Here is a 17,009-nt window from a genome sequence, read left to right as displayed (position 1 = left end):
TCATGTGATGGATTGTGCTTTACAAATTCAGTCTTTCAGCTAGTTTTAAGTCTGTCGCATTACAGTGTGGATAGTTTTGACTTTTGAGATGTATAAGTCTTGGTCCATCTTATATTCCAGTTGATAAGCAGGTATGCTGCTGTCTTCCTTTTTTTGTCTTTAGTCGGCAAGCTTAAATCATTTTAGATCAGATGTGTAATGGATTAAGGCAAAAGGTGAGGCCAGCCACTAGGAAACTTGGTGATGATTCCACTGTGATTGTGCAAATTGCAAATCGCACAGTGTATTCCATGGTGCGTTCATTGCTAGTAGTACAGGAGTGTGGAAGGCTACGTGGTAGAAGTTTCAGATAATGCTTCTTAGCAATGATTTCTGGCAAAGATTTACAGTAAGTTATGGCAGTATACATACAGTGATAGAGTGGTATAGAAATACAGCAAATTTACCTACATGTGCAATAGCCATTGGCGTGTGGCAGAGGATGGTGGACTGAGGGCAGTCATACCTTAAAACCACTGCAGCTAAATCTGCCAGTGTTCATCTCTGATGCGTAAGTCCCATCTTCTTGACAGGCATGTTGGCAACTAAAATGATTAGGCTTAATTTGTGTCCATATACTCAGCTACAATGCATGCCCTTAACATTCTGGTGGAATTCTGGTGGTGCCTACGTCTGTCTTGCTAAAAAGAATTGTAACAGAAACACCAGGCTCCAAACCTTGACATCTCTATATGCCTCTTAGGTATTTATTACTTATCTCAGTGTTGTTAAGTTACCAAAAATAGCACGTAACACCACCACCACCCTTCCAAAGAAAAAGAAATAGAAATGCATCTGTGAGGGTTGCATAGTTGAGGTTATTGGTGTGACATGGTATATAGTTGTAAGAGGGTAGGAACCTCCAGCAGAAGGTAGACTGCTGGGACTTGATGGTTATATCCAGCAAGCACATTTTTCAGAGTCCCTTTCACATCCAACTCTTTCATTAGATACAGCCTCTAACAATAAAAAAGGTAATTTCGTAGACTCCCTTGCATCAAGGAAGATGTATTTTGCCACAGTAGTAATAATTTCTTTATCTAAGACTTGGTGATTCTGCAGCCTTCTGAGACTTTACTCCCCCCACACCACTTGCAAGCCCTATATTTAGACATCCAGCACAATAGCAGAGCTCTGCGTATAGTGTTGCTCTTATTATTGCTCCGTGCTGTGTCATCACTGAACAGATTTTATCAGAGTGAAATCCTTAGGCATTTTAAAGTATTGCAGGAGTTTTTCATGGACAATGTTACAAGTGCCGACATTTAAAATATATGTGATAACAGGGGAAAAGTATTTCAGTGGCTGGCTTAATTTTCCATTAAAGCTGGCAGCAATACTTCCAATTTTGTCTTTACTTAGAAGAGTGAAGGTCCCTTTATGAAGCTTTGGAGTATCTATGGAGTATGAATGTGCTGTCAGGCAGAAGTATAGTATATTACTTACATAGACAAGTTTGAGCTGTTCAGTCACCTCTCCTAGAAATTGACAGCTTTATGTTGCGTAACATACAGAAACTTTGTCTATGTGGGAAAGCTGGGTAACTGTAAACTTTGTTCATGCTTTGCAACTGTTCAGTATTAGTGCACCATGTTATCAGTCAATATACATTTGTCCTGGTTTCAGCTTAAACCACAACATTAAACGTAAGATAATTTATTCCGTTGATAGTGGAGCAAACTCCGCTAGACACTGATTAGACAAAGCTTTTCAAAAGTAATTAATTCTGATTCAAAGGTAGGTTGAGCTCTTGCTTACTTAAAATCGTTTGTGTTGGAAAAGACCTTTAAGATCACCTTTAAGAGTCCAACGCAGCATTGCTAAGTCCACCATTAAACCCTGTCTGTAAGCGCATGTCTTTTAAATGCCTCCAGGGATGGTGATGCCACCACTTCCTTTCACAGCTTGTTCCAATGCTTGACAACCCTTTCGCTGAAGAAATTTTTCATAGTATCAAATCTAAACCTCCCCTGGCACAAACTTGAGGCCATTGCCTCTTGTCCTATCAGTTGTTACTTGGGAGAAGAGACCAGCATGCACCTCACTACAACCTTCTTTCAGGTAGTTGTAGAAAGGGATAAGGTCTCCCCTGGGTCTCCTCCAGGCTAAACAAGCCCAAGTCCCTCAGCTGTTCCTTATAAGGCTTCACCCTCTTCATTGCCCTTCTCTGGACTCGTTCCAGCACCTCAATGTCTTTTTGTAGTGAGAAGCCCAGAACTTGAACGCAGTGTTGGAGGTGTGGCCTCACCAGTGCCTACTACAGGGGTACTTCCCTAGTCCTGCTGACCATACTATTTCTGTTACAGGCCAGGATGCCATTGGCCTTCTTGGCCATAGCCAATGTGCTAGCAGAGAGCCTGTCAGATAGTAGTTAGCTTTGTGCATTCACACAGTGTGCTAACTGCTCCCAGCCTTCCCTATGAAGAAATGCCTCAAAGTCCTTAGGTTTTTTTCCAGGTAGTCTTTGGAAAAATTTGCCTTCTTTCTCCGAAGAATTTTATTTGAAGTCCAAACATGCTAAGAAATTGAAATGACCATTTAGAGGAATGTAAGTTCTGTATCCGTGTCTTACAGTTGTCACCATTTGAGAAAAAGTCACATAAGATACATTTGAAGTTCAGCAGAAGTCCCTTTAATCATAAGCACATGGTTATTGAATGTTTTGTTTTGTACTCTTAACTGCTGTTTCCAATACTGACCTGTGTTCTTTTAGTCGAAATGTCGTCTTTACTTTTCTGCTGTCAGAATTCTCATTGGACTTTTAACCATCTCAGTGTATTTTACTCCAAAATATTTTATTTGGGATTATATAGCAAATGTGATGCTTTTGAGCATTACCCTCTCTGATGTTAAAGAAGTGTTAAAAGCATGTTTATACCCTTCTTTTACTGCGTCTGCATAAATTGTCTAAATGCAAAAAAGCTGGGTCTTGTTACTGTGATTGAGAGTTGCTAGGTTCTAATATACAGGGATTTGATGACTGATACTGATCATGGTATAGATCATGAAGTTCAACAGGGCCAAGTGCAAGGGTTGGGCAGAGAATGGATTGAGAGCAGCCTTGAGGAGGACTTGGGGGTGTTGGTTGATGAGACACTGAACATGAGCTGGCTTCAGTGTGTGCTGGCAGCCCAGAAAGCCAACCGTATCCTGGTCTGCATCAAAAGGAGCATGACCAGCAGGTTGAGGGAGGTGATCCTGCCCCTCTACTCTGCTCTTACTGAATTCAGCTCTGAGGCCCCCAACAGGAGAGGGATGTGGACCTACTGGAGCGAGTCCAGAGAGAAAAAAACCCCAAACTATAGAGATTTTATTTTGTGATCTTCCAGATACTGTCTTATGTTGTAATGTTCATTTTCAAGTGAAGTTTCTACATCTTACTGCATTCATAAAAATGAAGAGCTTAATGGCTTTTTTTAATAAGGACTGTGTATGTGTTCTTTCTGGTAGAAGTATAAAAATAGCTTCTGTGTATGGTGTTAGGATGAGTGCATTGCAAATACGCATAAAAGATAGTTACAGACTCAAAGTTCGTTCTTGAAGTTCAGCTGATCTGTGTCTTCAGAAGTTGCTAAGCAGAAATTTGAATGCAGCTTTCTAGGGAGAGTAATGGGAAGTGTATTCCTCTAGTCAAATGTTGAATTTTGATTGTTTCAGTATGCTGTTTATCAAGTTCTTCACAGGTGAGATCTGCGGTTTAGGCTCAGTAGCTCTCGCCCAGGCCCGTGTGCTGACAGCAGGTTTTGCAGTGGGTCACAGGCACAACTGAGCACTGCCACTGAGCTCTTAGCTACACCTAGTCTAAGGAGAGGCAGAAAAACCTGCCTGCCAAAGTCTCTTGACAGACTCCAGCTCTAACTTGTGAATTCGGTGCAGAAGGTCTGAGTTTTAAGCAGAGTGAGAAGCTATAGATCTTTGCCGTGACCTACATGTCATCTTTACTTTTCGCTTGGCCAGATACTGCCACTGCCCTTTCTTTAGCTTACTCTCTGGGATGATAACAAGTTTTGCTTTAAATTTTATATAAAGTTTCTAACTGTATTTAGGGGCGCTAGTTATGAAGTACTGACCCTTAAAAAAGCATCTGCCCAGCGTGGTTATGAGGTCTCTTGTCTTTCTCTACAGTCTTTCAGTGTAGTCATTATTTTTTCCCAGGCTCATGTAATTACCATTTTTTCAAGGGAAGTAAGCTAGTACTTTGCCCCATGTATTTTGCAGACAGCTTAAAAAAATGTGCCTTTTACTGTCTTTCTTATTGAGTAGAGATTGAGAGCTCCCTCTTCAGCCTGTCTGCACCTTAATTCAGAAAGACAGAGGACTTAGAAGCTGGATAATAAAGATAAATGAGTGATGGGGTGAGAGACTTGGGGTTTTTTTAGCAACTTGGAGGTCAAGAAATGCTTTGGTCTGGGCTGGGACTACTTTCACAAAGTTTAGAGACAGGATGTCTCCTGATCAAAATATGCTTGCTGGCAAGTGCCTTCATATGGATAGTAATAATAATAATAATAATAATAATAGATTCTGAGAAATCTTGTGCCACTGGCCACAAGGTAACAGTTGCAACAATTTTAGGATAAGCCTGAAGTGTACATGTCTAAAGTTTACATGCATAAATTTGAGGACAGGGCTATCCCAGACATGTACTACGTAGTTGATTAGCGCGTGCTTTGTTTTAGAATGTGTAGAGTTTGAAGGTGTGCATGCACGTACGTGAGAGCTCAGGAGCAGAGCTCTGGGTAGAACATCCTTGTCAGGGATACTGCATGCGTCGTTGACATAGCAGGAAATGTCTAGAGGGGAGAACACTGGCTGCTGAAAGCTTTGCTTACTTGCAAAATAAGTCAACCTTTATACATAGTAGAACAGAAGATGCTTGTATACTAATGTATCAGATACTGTGAACTTCAGTACTGCATGTTACCCTTTATTTTCACACAGTGTAAGGTAATGCAGTGCTAATTACATTTGGGTGCTACCTCTGCAAGTGGTGCCTTAAAATACAAAAGTGAATTTGTGACCAAAGATGTTGATTTTTAGACTTCCTGTAAAAATGCAGGAAAGCTATCCACAGTAAAAAACCTGAAAATTTGTTGGGTTTTAGTTGTGGGTTTTTTAGCCTTTACAAAACAGTCAAACTCCCAAACTGTGCTAGAATAGTCTTCATGCACAGGGAGAGGGATATTGTCCTGTAGTAATAGTTGTTACATATTGGAGCCTTAAGTGCATTAATATTTGCCAGTTATTATATATATACCCTTACTTCATTTACTATGTTCAGAAAGACATTCTGGCTTCTTCTGTAATGTGGTTAATTATATTCTCTTATCTTCTGGCATATTTTTCTTGCTCTCTGACAATACTTGCTTTATGCAGTCTGTCGTAGTGTCCTGATGGTATTCTCTAGGGAAAAAAAATACATTTTGGCAGGTGGAACAGGTGGATGTAGCTTGCTTTTTTTCATAGCTGGGGCTCTAGATTATTATATTTTCCCCTCCTGATTATTCTGCATTTGGCTCTGTTTACTATATGCTTACTTCAAAACCAGATTGTTTGTTACTTGTAATTCACGTAGAAATTCCTCAGAAGTCTGTTTCTTAAATAATCTTTTTTTCAGATGCTCCAGGTTTGAAAGAAGGTATTGTCTAAGAGAAGGCATTTTTTTACATCTCTTATGCCATACAGGTTTATTTGTGCTTAGAGCACAAAAGACCTGAAATCATTAGCAGTTTGGGATTAGTAATGCGCAATTCACGATGTAACTGCAGTTGACCTACTACAGGATAGTGAACTGCAGTATAATGAAATTCCTCTTACAGAAGGGATTTTATGAGGAAGCAGCGTGGTAATACTAACCACCAAAACCTGACTTGTATGTTAATGTTGCTAAGATTTTGTTTGTTGCTTAAAAACAAAGGAACATCAGATGCTTAGAAGTTTGGTGGTTTTTAAGGTAAAAGCAATTACTAGAAAAGGGGTTCAAAAATCACTCATTACAGTAAAGCAAAATGGAAGTAGTCAGGCAAAAATAAATGCTGGGAGTTTGTAACTTTGCATTATGTAAACAAGTGTCATCTTAAAGCTACTCAAGTGAAGGCATTAGGTGAATGGAGATGTTTTGCATCATAAGCTGCGGAACACGCCAAACAGAAAACTCCATTTGATTCTTTTTTTGTTACATGTGAATAGGTTGTCTGGTCTGTAGAAAAATACTTAGTAAATGTTTTGTTTTGCCAGAGTCTAGAATGAGCGCTTAAGTAGGGCAGGATCATTGCAGAGGCTGAAAAGTTTCTTTATATCCATCTTCCTGTGTGAGAATGTTGAGGAAATATTTAACAGAGACCTGTTCTATTCATGCAGTGAAATGGGGTTGTTTAGGAGGCTGAGAAGGGGTCAGACAGAAGGTGCTGGCATAGCAGTTGATACTTCTGCAAGGAGCTTTCCTTGAAGGGCTAGATAATGTTCATTGAAAAGCTACAAGGAATTTAGAAATGCAGTAGCTGAGCAATAGAATAAAATATGCAAATCTCATTACGATGCTGTTTTGGAGAACAAAAAGGGTAACAAATATGCTCATCTTGTTAAACTGCAGTTGGAGTTTATGGATGGAAGAGAATTGAAGAGGTGATTCTGGAAGATGTAAGTGTGATTTGGTTAGTCTGTCCTACCAATAAAACTGATTGCATCAGTAAATTTTAAGGTGGTTGTAAAACAACTGAATTACTATGTTTGGTGAACAGTCTGCATAATAAACTAAATTCCTTTAAGCCTCTGAGCAAAATAACAGATAAGAGACTGTACTATTAAATTAATTATCCTTCCTTAGATTCCTAGAGAAAATCCCCTCTTAAGGTCATTTTAAAAAAAAATAATTTTTAAACGTAAATGAAAACTGTGTGATTGAAAGAAGAAAATATGGTAGGAATAACTGCTCCGAGTTTGTTAATAGAAAAGCCAATTGTGAATACGTGGGTAAAAAAAAAAAAAAGAGTGTGCTGCTTTGTGTGGTTGCATATCAGGTCTCCTTAAAAAGACTGTTATCAAAAGCTCTTTTCTGTCCTCTTAGAACTGTGAGCAATCCTTTCAGAAGGAAAGGAGAATGAAACATCATCACAAGACTTGGGATTTAACACTCGAGCTGTTTATTTCTGCTGAAGTGAAACCAGCAGATTTCTAGGTCTGTGTTTCAACTGGTGCATCTCATTAACATCCTGGAGGAGTGATGTTAAAAATCCAGTATCCATCTCAGTTAAGAGAGTCCGCCACTTGCCTTTTCCAAAACCGACAGAAGGTCAAGTCCTTCCTTTAAGCAGTGTAGATAAATTCCTGAATTGACTTGTTTTGTTTCTCATAACAAAAATAAGGAATAGCTCAGTTGACATTTTTTTATCATTATTTATTAAAGCCTGTTCTCAGCCTTGAAAGAACAGGCAAAGCTTCAAACAGCACTTTTGTTTGATAATGACTAAGTCCATACAAGAGGTTCTCAAACAATTCTAAAGAGCCCAGATAGATAACTGGGCAACTTCATATCAGCTCAGAGTTGCTGTTGTCATTTTTATGGTGGTATACAGAAAGACTAATCTGAAAACTCATAAGGCATTTCTGAACTTGAAAGCTTTATCAATCTGGGTTAAGTGGGAAGGCAAATGAGAGGTGTAGGCTTGATGGTAATGCATATTAAAAGGGGCTAGCATGCTTTTTTTATAGTTCTTTTTGCTTGGTGTGGAAAAAAACAGGAGAGTAGAGAGGAATTCATTGAGAAAATGAAGTTATAGGATTGGAAGAGAGATTAGCTGCCTCTCAAGGAGCTTTGTAAAAAAGAGAAGAGTATAGGACAGCAAACAGAAGAAGATGGTCTGGGTTAAACAGAGTCTGGAAAAGGGTCTGATAAATGGCCAACATGTACACAGGCATGGGGGACTAAGCTTAGGGAAAAGAGTGGGAAAAGCAATGTAGAGGCTACAGTGTACAGACATCTTGCTATGTGAGCTCTGTGTTGAAGCCTGGAGCAGAAGCAGGCTTGGGCTGATCTTCCTGAAGGTGCTGCTCCCTGGCAATTAAGCCTGCTTTGTGAAGTCAATTAGTGAATCACTGGTTTGGGAACTGTGCAGTCCAAAGGCAAAGAGCCTAAATCTGTTTAAGGGGAAGTACTTTGTGGAGAAAGGAGCTGGATTAAGTTTGTGTTTTGTTCGTAAAAACAAAAACAACAAAAGCAGTCCTCGTTTTATTGGGAGGTTTCTTTGTCTCTAAGCAAAGGACTTCTTTGGCTCGAAGGCAAAATTGTTCAGTTGCTCTAAAGGCACATTACTTCTGGCAAGTCAGCTTCACCATAGCAGAAGTTTTAAGAAAAAAATTTGAAATATTGTGATTTCACAAGCTAAGCCCTGCTTAGAGTAAGACATTCTGTTTTGTTTCTAAAGACAAATACAGAAATCTGCAGATGGGAAGCAGAATTATCTGGAAGTAAAAAAAAAAACACCTAGGAAAAATTTATAGTTTAGGGGGAAGGCAAGTGTATGAGAAAGTTTGGTGCCAATTGTTATAATGCTTTTCTTACGTAAGTCATTAATGTGATTCTGTTTGTCTTACAGCCTAAGAACCAGGTGATTAGCAAATGAAATAGAAAGGAAAGATGTAGAAGTCATTAGCAAAAGGAGAAAAGGAACATAACTTCTTCTGTAACATATAATTAACCTGTGAAATTCACTGCCAACCTATACTATTGAGGTCAAAACCAGAACAGAATTCAAAAATTATTAGAAATACATTTGCATAATGAGAAAATCCGCAATTCTATTGTAGGATTTTCTGTAGGTTTAAAAAGAAAGATCCCTGGGAGTATTGCCAGCGAGTATGTGGTTGTGAAAGGCTGGGGCAGAGAATTGAGTGATAAACAGGTTGTATAATTATCTGGTATTACTTGCATTTAAGCATAATGTAAGCTTGACTTTATATTCTCCTTTGTGAGCTCATCTCTCTACTGGGTACAGAAGGTGCTTGGGGAGGTATGCCTCAGAGAGCCCAACTGAGGCATCAAGAGTAACCAACTCCTTCCCAGGGTTGTAGCTGTTGACAGACATTTTTCTGTGGTTTTGTAATAACTTGCAGGATGAAAGGAGTTAATAGTATCCACTAATTGTTAAGGCCTGGATATTTGTGTTTTGAATCAGGGCTGGGTCGAGTATGTACTCTGCATTGCAGCGCTTCAACTGATTTCTTCTGCAGGCACATTTTTAAAATGTTTTGTTCATTCTTCTTCATAGATTATTTAATTCTGATAGATTTGAGATGGAGTGTCACATAAATCCACAGTTCTTTATATTCATGTTAATGTGATTTTTATTTGGGGAAGAGGGGGTATTAAGTTTGTTCTTCAGAATAACTAATCTCTTGAGCAGTAAAAAGCTTGTTAATTCTCATGCAGGTAATCCTCAATCTCTTAAACAGACTGACTACACAACAAAAATAACTGCTTAAGTGCAGATGATTGTAACTTCTGTTTGGGCCAGTAAAGTATGCCTAAAATCCAAAGCAGATAACTGCAAATTGTTTAGGAACTTTTCATTATCATCAAAAAGTCAGTCTTTCAATTAAAAACAAAAAGGGCAAATATTTTTTAAAATGCCCAAAGCAGAGAGTTCCTGAAAACTCAGAAATGAAGTTTGGAAGAGGAAACTATAGCCAAGAATGAAAAATTAAACACACAAAAGCCAGTAATGTGTTATGACTGCACAGAGCTATCAGAATAGTCAATAGAGGCAAGACAGTTCAGTAAATATTTTTGTTCATTGCTTGGGAAAAAGGCAGATACGAAGTTCACATCATGGGATGTATAATAACATGCTTTTAGTTTTCACAATTATCAAGGAGAAGGCATTAGTTATATTTAAACTTGGCATTTTTAAGTCGGAGACCTGAAAAACGCATATGCATGAGCTCTGAAAGAGCAGGCCAGAAAGTTGCTGTTTATTGTTCGTCCACATTATTTTTTGTAATAGTTCTTGGAGAGCAGAAGAAGTTCCAGAGAACTTGAAAAGCACCATGGAACTGCTTTCTGAGAAATAGATTTAATCCTCTCAGTGACATTAGGCTTAAGCGAAATAATAGAATTATTGAGGTAACTAATTTAATAAATGTAAAGGATAGTAATTAAAGATAATGATTCCTGGTTCTTAGAATGTAAGTTTTATCATCTTTAATATTCTTGATGTGGTTGAGAGTTTGTGTAATAGAGTTAAAATTTATACAGCTGCGTAACACAGTTGGCTTTAAACTTGCATGGTATTTTTTTTTTAGTCAACTGGGATGATGCAAAGTCAATTCTATACCTATAAAGTATGTAGCAGCTACTTGGTAAGTTTCATGTAACTGTAAATGTTTCAGTAATATTGCCTTGGAATCAGACTTCGGTCTTTCTTACATAGGTTTTGATAGTGCTGTAGTACTCTAACGGGGGAGTCTCTAAAGCTGGAGCAGCTGGAGTCCATCTTCCTGTGGGGAAAGGACATCCCAGCTGCAGAATAAGCTACTGGGTTGTCCATGCAGTGAAAACAGTAAACTCTAGAGAAGTGTGGTAGACTTGAGATGGAGTCATCTCAAGCTAAGCCATTGGTCTCCATTTGTCAAGAAATCCCTAGATAACATCAAGTTGCTTGTGTTAATATTTGCTAAAAGCACAGACTGGAGTGTGAGTTCTCTATAATGAAGAGGACAGGTGACTATTGCAGAGCAAAATGGGTCGCACTTCTGCTTCTCTTTTAACTGCATGGTTTGGTACAGCCTGAGGAGATGTTATTCTCTAAGGCTGAAGGCTGTAAACTGTTTGAGAAGGTTGTTGGAATGTATCCTGCAAAGCAGTAAAATGGAAAAATAAAGGTGTGTTTTAATGAATCTGATAATTGATTATTCAGAGTTCCCATAGTTACATGAAATTGAGGCACCTGTTCTATTTATAGTTGCTTATTAGCACAGATGGCAGTTTGAGTTTGGTCCTCAGGGTAAAACAGTTGCATGAGTTGTTGCTTTTACCCATGGAGCAGACTGCTGTGGATAGAGAGCTGCAGCTTTGGCTCAGGACAATGCTACACATCAGTGTGCACCCCTGTCCTTTCCTTTCTGAGGCTGGCAGCTGCTCCTGCCTTCTTTTCCCACTCTGCAGGAGTAAAGGGTGTTCTCCTGCCTGTGCAGTCTGTGAAAAGCCAATTCCCTCTGGACAGTCAATTTAAATGAATGAAGTCTGTTCTCTTCATTCCTCCATCATGGCATTGTTGGTTACTGGGCATCCGGTTTCATTTGGGGACCTAATTCAAGCTTTTTGTTTTCTTGAGCGTTGCATCTGTTGCCTCTTTCAGCCAGTATGAAATCCTCTCACAAAAAAAATACACTCATGAAACAGAGATATGTGAGATTTTCCTCACGGTTGCTGTGGTCAAAAAGAGTCTTTCCCTTTCCTTGCACTGGCTGTAGTTCTGTATTTCCAGAGGTGGAGCGGCTGGCCATGGACACTCACACCACTTCATTTCAGGTGCCAGTACCAAATCTTTTCAGTATTTCATTGGTGGGTAGGGCTTTTTTTATTTCTGTTCTGTTTTGCACGCTATTAATTACAGTGTTATTTTTTAATAGCTCTCTTGCATTGTTATTAATAGTAAGTCATTCTGATTCATAGTAAAAAAAAAAAAAAGAGTGAAACTGGTCTGTTAAAGACAACTTTAAATACTCTGCCCATCTGTTTCCTGTGCCACTTGAATTATGAGCGTTTTCTCAGCTTTGCTTTTCTTTGGCCCCTTTCCCCTCCTGAAATTTCCACACAGGGTTTTAGTAACTTGATAGGAAACTGTGGCATACATTTGGTCGTATCAGCTTCAAGTGCTGGGTTTGAGATATCCTTGTTCATCTGATCTTTTCCTCTGCACTGTCTGCTTTCTTCTTAATCTCCTTTGCCTTTCGAGACCTGTTTCTTGAAGCGTACAGGAGTTTGTCCTTCCTCTGTAGTCCCCCTTCCATGAAGACCCCTCATACCCTGGTTTTCCTGGGCTTTCGCTGTGGTGATTATCTCCTATCTCCGTGTGACTACAGTAGCTTAAGTCACGCCAATTCTGAGCAATGTCCCTTTTTCTTCAGGGCCAGTTTTTCCCATCTTTCTTGGCTCGGGAGGTGCCTAAGAACTGTTTATCAATGCAAACTGAATTTTGTCAAAGCTCTCTTTGATTTTTAATACTTTACATTTGCTTTTCTTGATTTTATTTCTCAGTTTGGTAATGCAAAGATTATAGTTCCAGATCATAGTTTCACTGTGTAGAGATGGTCTGAATTCATGCAATTGTGGTTGATAAATTTCTTTGGGTGATGGTGATTTCATTTCATAGTGTTCCTGGGGCGGGGGTTTGCCATGTTTTTTTCTGTGTTTTGTTTTGTTTGGGGTTTTTTTGTTGTAGGTTTTTTGGGTTTGGTTTTTTTTTTTTGTAGGGATAATAGGGTCTTCACAAGAACTACATCAAGCATTAAGTCAGTGAATTTTTTGTCGAGTTGGATGGTGCCTAAGAAAAACTTCTGGATTGTTTTCTCAGTTTCTTTGAATTTGCAATCTCTTCTGGCATTAGACTTAACCTAGCACCGGGAATAAGCTGTGTTTGGTGTTTTGACAGGCGTGCTTTGGAGACAGTTGTTAAATATGTCTCTGTCTGTATTACTCTGATCTTCTGTCAGGGGAGAGCAATGTATGAGTTGGAAAGCTGGCATAAGTTCTGAACTGAATGACTGACTTGCTAGTTGTGATGAGCACTGGTTTCTCAGGATGCTCATCTTTGCTGCAGCTTGGGGTACATGAGATGGTTGCTCATTTTCTTTAAAGTGTTCGTTGTAACAGTCAGTCTGATCTGATCTCACCCCCCAAGTCCATCTTACTTATGGCTTGTGGTAGCTTGATTTGAAGCAGTGGTCTCACATGCCAGCATCCAGCTCTGGAGTGTTCCTCAGTGCCAGTATCGCAGTTTGTCTGTTTGAGACAAGCTCTATTGCTGGGAGTTTCATCTAGTGTAAGCCAGATGTGTTTTCTGCTGAAGACTCTTGTTACCAGAACAACTTTTCTATAACCGGTGAGTTTTACAAAGGTACATGACTACATTATGCATTAGAAACATCCTATTTTGTGGGATGTTGAGATGAGGCAACAGCAGCTGGGGAATCAAGAGAGGTTGGAAGACAGATTTGAATCGCATTTAGTTGAAAGAATTTTGGAGTAGCTGAGTCACTTAACAGACAAAAATTTGAGGGACGGCTTTGTTAATAAATACTTTCCTCATGATAGTGCCTGGATATTGAGCTCAGAATATAGATTTTTCAGGTTGTTCATTGTAGGAAAGTTAACACACATACGGTGGGTTATCCACATCTGGAAATCTCCATAGAAAGGCTGCAAATACAACAAGCAAGATTCTCACGCAGGTATGCATACGGGTGTTGGCACAGCAACTATTCAGGGTAGGTCCTTTCTTCTGTTGCTCGAACAAATGGAGTATGCAGCAGTGGCTCCTCCTGGCTTTGAAATGCTTAAGTCAGAGAGGGGTAGGTGGTTGTTCAGTTTAGTGTCATTAGTGTAGTTGTAGTTGGTTTTGTGACTCAGCATTTTTTTAGCTGAAGCATTGTCATTTTCTGACTGTGCTCTGCTACAGTGCTGTGCACAGCATTACCAGACTGTGTTATCTCAACTGCTGTGAATCGATACCCACCAGCCAGTGCTGACCTAGAAAGGTTCTTTGCTGTTCCTAGTTGAAACCTGCTTTTTTCTGTTAAATTTTGTCAAATGAGTCATACTTGCTTATGTTTAAAATGGTTGTATTTTTAACTCATAGTGGTGATGTTGCAGATTTGGCAGGCAGAGTGGGAATTATTTTGAATTATATCAAATTATACACTGGGAATTCTTGATTAAAATATATGAGCTTTATTTGCATCTTGAGTTACGGTTTCTCCTTTATACATCAATATTTTGCAGAAGAAATGACACTAATATGGATTTATTTTATCTGTCGAGTATTGACAGAGGCAGCTCTTTTTTCCTTTTAGGAATCTGGGTAAAAATGGCTTATCTAACAGTAGTATTCTATTGGATAAATGCCCACCTCCACGACCACCGCCTCCACCGTACCCTCCCTTGCCAAAGGACAAGCTGAATCCACCTACACCTAGTATTTATGTAAGTAAATCTCATGGTAGAAGTGCATTGCTGACTGCCTTTTGTAAGTGTTTGGGTATCTGAATTGCATGTTTGAAAAAATACATACCTGAAAAACAGCTTCAGATATTTTTGAGGGGTTATTTATACTCAAAATATTGGCAGAATAAGCAAAACAAGTCATTAGATACAACGCACAATGTTTCAAATACGTGTGTACGTTTTTTGCAAGTGACGCTTTAGGTATAAGTGAGCAAGTAGTTATGCTCTCCTAATGATTTCCTTCAAAATATAGGGGGGGGGGGGGGGGAAGGTTGAGGTGGTATTAAGAGCAAAACATCATTAGGGGAAGGTAGATCTTAGCTGCATAGTGTTTACTTATGCAAGAATTAAAACTACTGTTCTGAAATTAACGCTTCACAATATCTTTATGAAGAGTTTGAGCTAACTTGCTTAGTAACAGATGTCCACTTCCTTGAAAACAGAAGAATAAATTACAGTATGTCTGTAGAGCCACCATTAAAACCTCAAGTTAGTTTGGTAGCTCAAATTGAGGACCAGAAGCAGTCAGCACTTCGGTTTGATACTACACAAGCTGTGTGCCTGAGATGAGAGCTAGATGAAATTGGAAGCACTTGTGGACAGAGGCGTAAAAAAATCAAATCAACCTTTCTGGTTAACATGAGATACACTGTAAGAGTAGTCTTTTTAATTATACTTCTTCTTGTGTACCTTATCTGTAGAATTAGCTTTTTTGACTTCTTAGAAGAAAGTTAGTATATTATCTTGCTCTTCAGAGAATTCTGTAGATTTAGGGAATATACAAGAAAACTAGAAGATAAAGAAAAAACTGCAGGAAACCTAAGTTGCAAAAGCCAAAGTAACATGGGAATAATTCATGCCAAGAAATAAATTGTGGTAACAAATTAATTTCAGGAGTGAACCCAGCTTTTAACATCAAAAGGGTTGTGTTATGTAGCTGTTCATTCCATACAAATGCAGGGAAATGGAGAACATTCCTGTCTTCTTCCTGTTGTTTCTCTTTTTTCTATTTTTCTTATTTTACAAATATGGAGTCTAAATTCATCTGACATCTAATATTCCATTACAATTTTACAGTTGGAAAATAAACGAGATGCTTTCTTTCCACCTTTACATCAATTTTGTACAAATCCAAACAACCCTGTTACTGTAATACGTGGCCTTGCTGGAGCGCTTAAATTAGGTAAGTTTAGTTTCTGTGGTTTTTTTACCCCAGGAAAAAAAAGTGTGTTTTTTCAAAGGAAGTCTCAGTTCTTAAAAGTGGATGTTTTGTTTTTGTAATACTGTATTACTTGTGTATTCCAAGTAATTAGGGTAATGTGTCATTTCTCAGTTTGCTACTGTTTCTAATCTTGATCATCTTGAAAAGCCCCCAAAATCCAGCAGATTTTGTTGAGCGCAAGTTGGAGCTGAGCTATGGATGTGGAAGTTTGCAGACAGCCTTCTTTTTTCCATTGAAAACTATGGCTACGTGTCTTTGTGCTTAGATTTAATGATGTATAATCTGAGTGTGTACAGTGTTTTGAACTCTGTAGAAAGAAAAATTGTCATCACTGGCAGGAAGTGTATTATCTGATGGAAGTGCATTCCTAAAACTCAGGTCTAAAAAATACTTTATTGGCAATAGATTTAAAAGATGTTTTGCAGTTTACCCCAAGGCAGGTAAAATGTTTCCTGGAATATAATCCATACAGTAGCTGCCAAGTTTTTTCTAAGCTTCTGCTGTTGTGTGCAGAAAAGCTTTCTGAGTATTAACCGTGAGTGTTAATTATTAACCTGCAGGTAGGCTGTGTTATGAAGGCTGGGATCGGGAAGCACTTTAGTTTAAACCTTTAACTTTAAGTATTAATTTTCTTTCTTCTATTATATTTTAACTGTCATTTATTATTTCCTGTTTATTAGACCTAGGACTCTTCTCTACTAAGACATTAGTAGAAGCAAATAACGAACACATAGTAGAAGTAAGGACACAGCTACTGCAGCCAGCAGATGAAAACTGGGACCCCACTGGAACAAAGAAAATCTGGCGTTGTGAAAGCAGTAGATCACATACAACAATTGCTAAATATGCACAGTACCAGGCGTCCTCATTCCAGGAGTCTTTAAGGGTAAGGCCATCATTATTATTTAAATTTTAATTTACAAACTGTATACAAAGTCTGGAACTGATGAAAACAAACAGAAGCTGTTAAGGAAAAAGAGACATTTCCATTGGCATGAAGAGTACATGTAAATTTACAAAATCTCTTTTGAATAGAGGGTCAAATAGTATATAGAGTGTTCCTCTCAAATGCTTAACGTAAAACTTAATTTTCTCCATGTAAAACTCCTGGCCATTACATACTTTAAAAGCTTGTTAGCTTAAGCTTTCATATAATAATGTCAATATCCATATTAAAATACTGAGAATTTAAGATGCTTCTTTTTTTTTTTTTTTCTTTTCAAAACAAAACACCTTTTATTGCTTCTGATTTCATGATTTCAAATCAGATAAATCAGATTTCTTTGTTCTTCATTGAATCCTGAAATAATTTGGATGTGGCTTACTAGAAGTTTGCACTCACACTTGTCTTTGTTTCCAAACATAACAGTTTCTATTTAGTTTAGAAGTTGTTAGACCTATGTGACAGAAATATTTAAAATGTTACTATTAACTTTTTAATATTTTTGCTGAAGTTAGTAAGCACATCACTGGAATTAGCTGTGGGCATTTCTCAGAGACTTGTGTTACCTGGTTTTAGGCTAAGGT

The 17,009-nt window shown here is 38.4% G+C and overlaps 1 protein-coding gene across 1 annotated transcript in view; it reads left to right on the top strand.

Annotated features, from left to right (window-relative positions):
* Positions 1-16,368, top strand: part of KDM6A (lysine (K)-specific demethylase 6A) — a gene marked incomplete at its 3' end in the record, with an annotated part of 64,115 nt that extends 47,747 nt beyond the window's left edge. The window contains exons 15-17 of the mRNA XM_010021101.1: positions 14,110-14,239; positions 15,338-15,443; positions 16,163-16,368. Of these exons, the coding sequence (XP_010019403.1) occupies positions 14,110-14,239; positions 15,338-15,443; positions 16,163-16,368 (442 nt within the window). The remainder of the gene's footprint in view (positions 1-14,109; positions 14,240-15,337; positions 15,444-16,162) is intronic.
* Positions 16,369-17,009: the final 641 nt, after the last annotated feature.

The sequence above is a fragment of the Nestor notabilis genome, unplaced genomic scaffold, assembly GCF_000696875.1.
Source record: "Nestor notabilis isolate BGI_N333 unplaced genomic scaffold, ASM69687v1 scaffold25408, whole genome shotgun sequence".
Taxonomy (NCBI): Eukaryota; Metazoa; Chordata; class Aves; order Psittaciformes; family Psittacidae; genus Nestor; species Nestor notabilis.
The sequence above is the reverse complement of the archived record's forward strand: the minus strand, read 5'-3'. Positions and strand labels throughout refer to the sequence as shown.